Here is a 6000-nt window from a genome sequence, read left to right on the forward strand (position 1 = left end):
CGCCATCCGGGCAGGCCAGGGAGGGGCAGGTCCGGGGCCCGAGAGGCCTGCGCCGTGTGGCAGGCTCCCCCTCGCCACCTGTGACCCCCAGAGCCCCACCCCGAGCTCCAGCACACTGGAGCTGGCTTCGGCGTCTCCGCCGGGGGCTGCAGCCTCTGACCCGGAGCAGCAGCCCGGCTGTGGGGAGGAAACTGGGGCCAGGAGGTGACCCAGCCGGGGTGAGCGGGGTCAGAGGCTCTGTCCGGAGGCCGCGCTGGTAGACAAAACGGCGCTGGAGGTGCTGACCCAGGTGGTCTGCGGTGGTGAGCCCAACGCCGCGCGGGCTGGCCCGGCCAGCTGAAGGGAAGCCGTCGGCTTCAAACTTGTTGCTATGAAGAGTTTGAGATTTTAGGTTTGAAAGCTTTGGGAGGGAGAGTGAGCCGCTGTGCCCGCGGTAGCTCGGGCGAAGCCACCCCGTGGCCGGAGCGGGCCCAGAGTGGCCGTGCGCTGCCCACGTGTCAGCTGGACGTGGGGTGCACGCCCCAGCCCAGCTCCGTCGGCATCAGCGAGGGGCCCCGCCAGAGGCCTGCCGGGGCGATCTTGTTGTGGAAGCGCAGCCTGCGAGGAGGCTGGCGCCCGCCCCGGGGCCCCAAATCCTCCCTCCGCGCCTCCGGGTGTCCGCTCAGCCCAGACAGCGGGCGGCCTGCGGGGTCCCAGGACCCGTCCAGGCGGCCGCCCGGCCCGTCGCCCCCTGACTGCCTGTCTGCTCTCCCAGCCTACAGCAGACTGCAGGCGGCCGAGTAGGAAGCCGGGACGGCTTCGGGAAGGCCGCGTGACCAGGACAGGCAGGCCGCGGCCCGAGGACTTGGGAGGCAGGAGCAGAGCTAGAAAGCAGGACCCAGCTCCGGAGGCGCGGTGGCCGGCCTGGGGCTCCCCTAGTGGCCACGGCGCCTGCAGGTCAGTAGCTGCCCAGCCTCCATCCTGGGGACCCCGAGAGCTCAGTGGACGGCCGGGCCAGTGCCGTTCTCACCCCGGGTGGGGTGGGTTTGTCTCTGCCTTCTGGCGGCTGCCCAAGTGCTTCAGGGTAGTAGAACCCCACATTTGGGGCCAGCGGGGGAAGGAGGGCGTGGCGGGCGCCCCCCGCCTATACCCAAGCCAAAGTCAAGCACAGCGAAGGGGCCGCCGCCCTCTCCCCTCCCACCAGGGGAGACGCCCGCCCCGGCGCGCGGCAGAGAGCGGGGAGCGGGTGCGGGCCAGCAGTGGGCACCGAGGTCGGGGTCTCTGTGTTTCGAGTTGGGGCTGGGGGGCTGTTTGTCCCCTTTGCAGTGGGAGCTCGGCTCGGCAGGCAGGGAGGAGGCACCTACAGTCGCCCTTGGGTGTGGCCAGGCAGGGGCTGAGGCTCAGGGATGGTCAGGTGGGAGCCTCTTGGGGCGCTTCCTGGCCTGGGGGGGGCTTCTCCGGGGCTTGATCTCCCTTCGGCCAGGCTGGGGTGAGGGACACTCACAGGCACAGGAACGGGCACCTGGCCTGGAGGTCCAGAGCCTGCCAGAGGCTGAATCTGAGCCGTGCTCGTTGCTTTGACCCCAGTGCCTGGGTGTCTCCATCCAGCAAGCTCAGGCTGAGACCCGTGACTCCGCCCGGCACGCGGAGGCCTGGCACGCGCCAGCCTGAAGCTGCCATCTCAGCCTGCAGGGGGAGGGCCGCCGCTCCTGGACGGCACCTGATGGGTTTCTGGGTGCCGTACCCTTTGCAGCAGGAGCTCGGAGGAAAGAAAGATGGGGTGGGGAGAGCTTTCCTGCTCTTGAAATACGAGGGGAACCACAGAGTCGAGCTGGTGCCTGGGAGGAGCAGTGGGTGTAGGGAGCACAGGGCTCCCTGCTTGCGAGGCTCGCGCGGTCCCTGCTGACTGGCCACCCGGCCTTGGCGGGGGGTCCCCCGCCCCCTGCGGCACCGTGGCAGGAGCTGGAGTAGTCGGGGCTTCTGGGGACACCCCTTTTCTCTGTCAGACGGTCTCTGTTGCACGGAGCACCGCGTCCTCACTCCGCTCTCGCGGATGCAAGGCCGGTGTCAGGAGTCGAGGCTCAGCGGGGGCAGGTGGGAGGCGGCGCTCCTGGACACCCAGCCGCAGCTGCCGCCCCCAGATCTGCTCTCTGGGGAGCCGGGCCCTAGCGGGGGACAGGCTGGCCCAGTGGTGCTGGGCTGTGCCTGCTGGGAGGTCGGGGCCTCTCCCCACGGCCGCTGCTGGCCTCAGGGCCCGTGCTGCGCGTGGAGCGGGGACCGACGCCTCTCGCTGCGCTGCCCCCGTCTCCACCAGTGGTGGAAACAGCTTAATCTTTTTTCCATTTCTACCGTTGGCCAAAGAAAAAGAGAACTTAATCTTTTTTCCATTTCTTCCAATGGTGGAAAAAGGCTCATTTTGCCATTTCGAGGTACCTCGGCCTCTTCCAGAGGAAAGTGCAGACTCTCCACTCGCTCCTGCGTCCGCTCGGCTGTGGCCAGGCCAGGGCCAGGCTATTGCTTCTTCCCGAAGGCGCCCGCCCCCTCGGCGTCCCTGTGTGGGGAGCGGGGACGTGGCGGGGAGGGGCCACGCTGGGCCTGTGGTCACCGCCCCCCTCGGCGCCAGCTGCCTGCTGAGCCCGTGTGCCCCCACGCTGGCTGAGAGCACGGGGCGACCTGCTCCCCAGTGCCCGCGGGATGAGGGGCCCCCACCCCCCAGGGGCACCAGGGGGCATTTCCGCTTCTCCCCACTGCCCTCCCTCCCCAGGCCCCTTCCTGCCCCAGGAGCTCAGTGTCCGCCCTGCGTGGTGCAGGCAGCCCTCCCCCCTTCCCCGCCACCCTCTCTCCCCCCCCCCCGTCTCCCCTCCTCTGCCTTCTCCTCCTTCCCTTCCTCTGCCCCCCTCCCCGAATCTCAGGCGTCCACCCGGCGCTGGCTCCTGGTTCATGGTTGGGGAACCTCAGAGCCTACCTGCTCCCTGGGGTCAGGGCGGCCACAGCTCCTGGGTCAGGGGCTCCGGACATGATGAGGGTCAGGGATGCTGTTTCCAGGCGTTGTCCAGCTGCCCGTGGCTCTGAACAGTGCGCTGGTGGGCGTGGCTTCGTGGCCTACCCCGAGGCCCATTGCAGGCCCGGGCGCCAGTCTTGGGCCTGGGGAGATGGCAGGTTGGGTCCCTGGGCTGGTGGAGCGTGATGGGGGCTGGTCATTCTCTGGCTCGTAGAGGGGCAGGTCGGCAGTGTGGCCGGTCCCTGCCTGGGTGTGTGCTGTGTGTGCCAGGCATGGCCGATGCCACGGCTCATGCGGTGTCCTGGCGAGCTTGGGGCCCACGCAGGGGCCTGTCAGTCCCGGGGCCATGTCACAGCTGCAGCCTGGTGGGTGGAAGCGGCGTGGGTGGGGTCTCTTCCTGCCGCCCCTGCAGCCAGGCTGTGGTACTTCCCCAGGGCACTTACGCCGCTGCTTCTCAGGGAGGTGGGGTCCCATGGAGCCCCCAGGGCCCCCAGCAGCTGCTCAGTGCTCTGGGGACACCCCCATGGCCAGGGCTGCCCCGGACTCCCTGTCCGCTGGGCCCGCAAGGGAGAAAAGTGAAAGGGACACGAGCCGCTTCCGGGAGCCGCATCCAGACGGACCACCGCCCCGTGCGTGGGCAGCGGGCAGGACTGCGCTGCCCCCTGGGCTCCCACTGGCGTGTCCACGCCACAGTGCCGGGCTGCAGTCACCACGCAACGCCAGCCGGGTCCACATGGGGTCTCCCGCAGCAGGTGACGGCGAGGGGAGGCGGGAGTTGCACAGGGACATCTGGCTGGCGCAACAGGTCGGGGCCTCCACAGGGGCTGGCCAGCTGCCCGTCACCCAGGAGGAGCCCACATGCTGGGCATCTGCCCGTCCAGGATGGTGGACAGGGCTGTGGGGGGTGGTGCCCACTCCTGGGACACTGGAGGTGAGAGAAGTGTTGCCATCCTGACCTGGGGCCGCTCTGGGCTCAGCTGCATGGTGGCCGAGGCCCTGCAGGAGGGGGGACCCCTGAGCCAAGCAGGGACCCCGGATGCGGCTCCTGGTGTGTGGAGGACATGGATGAAGTGCCGGAAGGGGGAAGGACCGGGAGGAGGACCTCCCAGTCCCTGAGTCCCCCCAGAGGGGGGTGCGGCTCGGGGTTCCCCAGGCCGTGAGGTACTTGTAGAGCCCCCCACCCCCGGCCCCCAGGGCTTCACGTTGACCCACCGTGGAGACGCCCCCGTCTGGTCTCTGGTTGTGGCGGGGGGAGCGGGGAGCGGCACTTTACTCTGAGCTGACGGCGGCCCTGGGGGCTCGGGACACGCGGATGGGACAGGACGGCTGAGGGCCGGCCACACAGGCCCAGCGGGGACCCGGCGACCACGAGGCTGAGCCGGGGCTCAGCGGCTTCCACAGAGCTGTGTTTGTGCAACTCTCGCGTTCAAGGCAGCAAAGCGCCGGCCACCTCGGGCTGGGCCTCCCTGGCTGCCCCACACGCCTTCGTTTTCCTCGGACCGTGACCGTGTCCTGCTTTGGAATCAAACATGATTTTTTCACAAACGTCCCTGGGAACTTCGGGCTCAGCATCCGGAGCACCCGGGACCCCAGCCGCCGGCCTCCAGCTCCGGGGGGGCCGAGCTCACCCCAGGCGCCCGCATCCCTGGCCTGAAAGGTGGCCCCTCGCCCCCCGGCGCATCCCGAGGCCGCCCGGCAGAGCCTGCGCCCCTGAGCTGGGAGACGGCCGACCGCGGGCCTCTCTTCCCGGGCTCAGCGGGCCGCCCACTGCCCAGAGGCCGCCTGCGGCCGGCAGCCCGGAGAGCCGGGGAGGGAGGCTCCTCCGACCCTGCCCCATGTCCGGCGTTCCCCGGGCAGCGGGTCTCGCTCACCCGCGCTCCTGTGTCCTTGCGGTGCCGCAGGCCCCGAGGCGCCCGGGAGCCGGCCTTGCTGCCGCGGCCTCTACGACTTCGAGCCCGAGAACCAAGGCGAGCTGGGCTTCAAAGAAGGGGACGTCATCGCCTTGACCGGCCAGCTCGACGAGAACTGGTACGAAGGGGAGGTCCGCGGGGAGTCCGGATTCTTCCCCATTAACTATGTGGAGGTGGTGGTGCCTTTGCCGCGGTGAGCGGGCGCCCGAGGCCGCTGCGGGCGGTCGCGCCGGGCTTTCGCCTGTGTCTTTATAACGTATTTTCTATCGATTTACTTTGTATAAATGATTCCCTCGTCCTCGCTCCACGCACACACGGTTTCCCTCTTTGCTTCTCGTGCTGCAAGCCCCGGTAAATAAACACGAGCCCGCTGCCGGAGAGAGGCCTGCTCCCGTCGCTGCGCACCGGCGCCGCGGCTCCGCGCCTGGGCCCGGGGAAGTCAGGCGCCGTTTCTCGACACGACCGCCGGCCTCTGGCCTGTGCCGCCAGCTGACCTCGAGCGGCCGGTGGATGAGCCGCGCTGACTGGGCCAGGCCTTGGCGTCCTGACCGTGGAGGGCTCAGGCTGCAGCTGGGGCCCCCGGGGGCCGCGACCAGATGCTGGTCCCAGGCCAAGGGGCTCGCTCTCCCCTGGCCCACCGGCTCCTCTGGGGATAGGGTCCCCCTTCCGTGAGCTCCCCAAGTGGGTGCGTGAGAGCCGGGCACAGCGCCTGCCAGCTGGCACCTGGTCGGGTCCCGGGGCCAGCCCGCTGTGGCCGCCGGAAGCAAACACGCTCGGAGCCTGGACCTGACCCCATGGGTCAGCGCACAGCCTGGGCTTGCTCTGACCTGGGGCCCAGAAGGCCCTGGGGGGCAGAGGAGGAGACTGGTGCCGGCCTGGGACCCAGCGGCGATGGTTGCGGTCCAGCAGGTGTCTTGGCCCGTGTGCACTGCACCCTCCGGCGTTTCGGCAGGTGCCGCGGCAGCCGCGGGCTCTGGGTCCTTCTGCAGCCGGAGCTGCCTGTGTCTGACTCGGGTGCAGCGCGAGGAAGCCCTGGCGTCCAGACTTGGACCCACGTTTCCCGCACCGGGTACCACGTGCTGCTCTGGCTTCGGGGCTCCCCACCTCCGG

The 6000-nt window shown here is 69.7% G+C and overlaps 1 protein-coding gene across 5 annotated transcripts in view; it reads left to right on the forward strand.

The window, feature by feature from the left end:
• The window catches only part of SH3GL3 (SH3 domain containing GRB2 like 3, endophilin A3), a 29866-nt gene extending 24603 nt beyond the window's left edge, over positions 1-5263 (forward strand). For 3 of the 5 annotated variants that reach the window (XM_037509962.2, XM_037509961.2, XM_037509963.2), the window contains one exon: positions 4882-5263. In XM_037509962.2, coding sequence (XP_037365859.1) covers positions 4882-5087 — 206 coding nt within the window. In that variant the 3' untranslated portion in view covers positions 5088-5263. Of the gene's footprint in view, positions 1-754; positions 937-4881 lie in introns of those variants that run through there. The other 2 variants (XM_037509966.2, XM_037509964.2) reach the window with 1 other exon arrangement.
• Positions 5264-6000: the final 737 nt, after the last annotated feature.

The sequence above is a fragment of the Talpa occidentalis genome, unplaced genomic scaffold (genome assembly GCF_014898055.3).
Source record: "Talpa occidentalis isolate TD23 unplaced genomic scaffold, MPIMG_talOcc4v2.1 talOcc4.14, whole genome shotgun sequence".
Classification (NCBI taxonomy): Eukaryota; Metazoa; Chordata; class Mammalia; order Eulipotyphla; family Talpidae; genus Talpa; species Talpa occidentalis.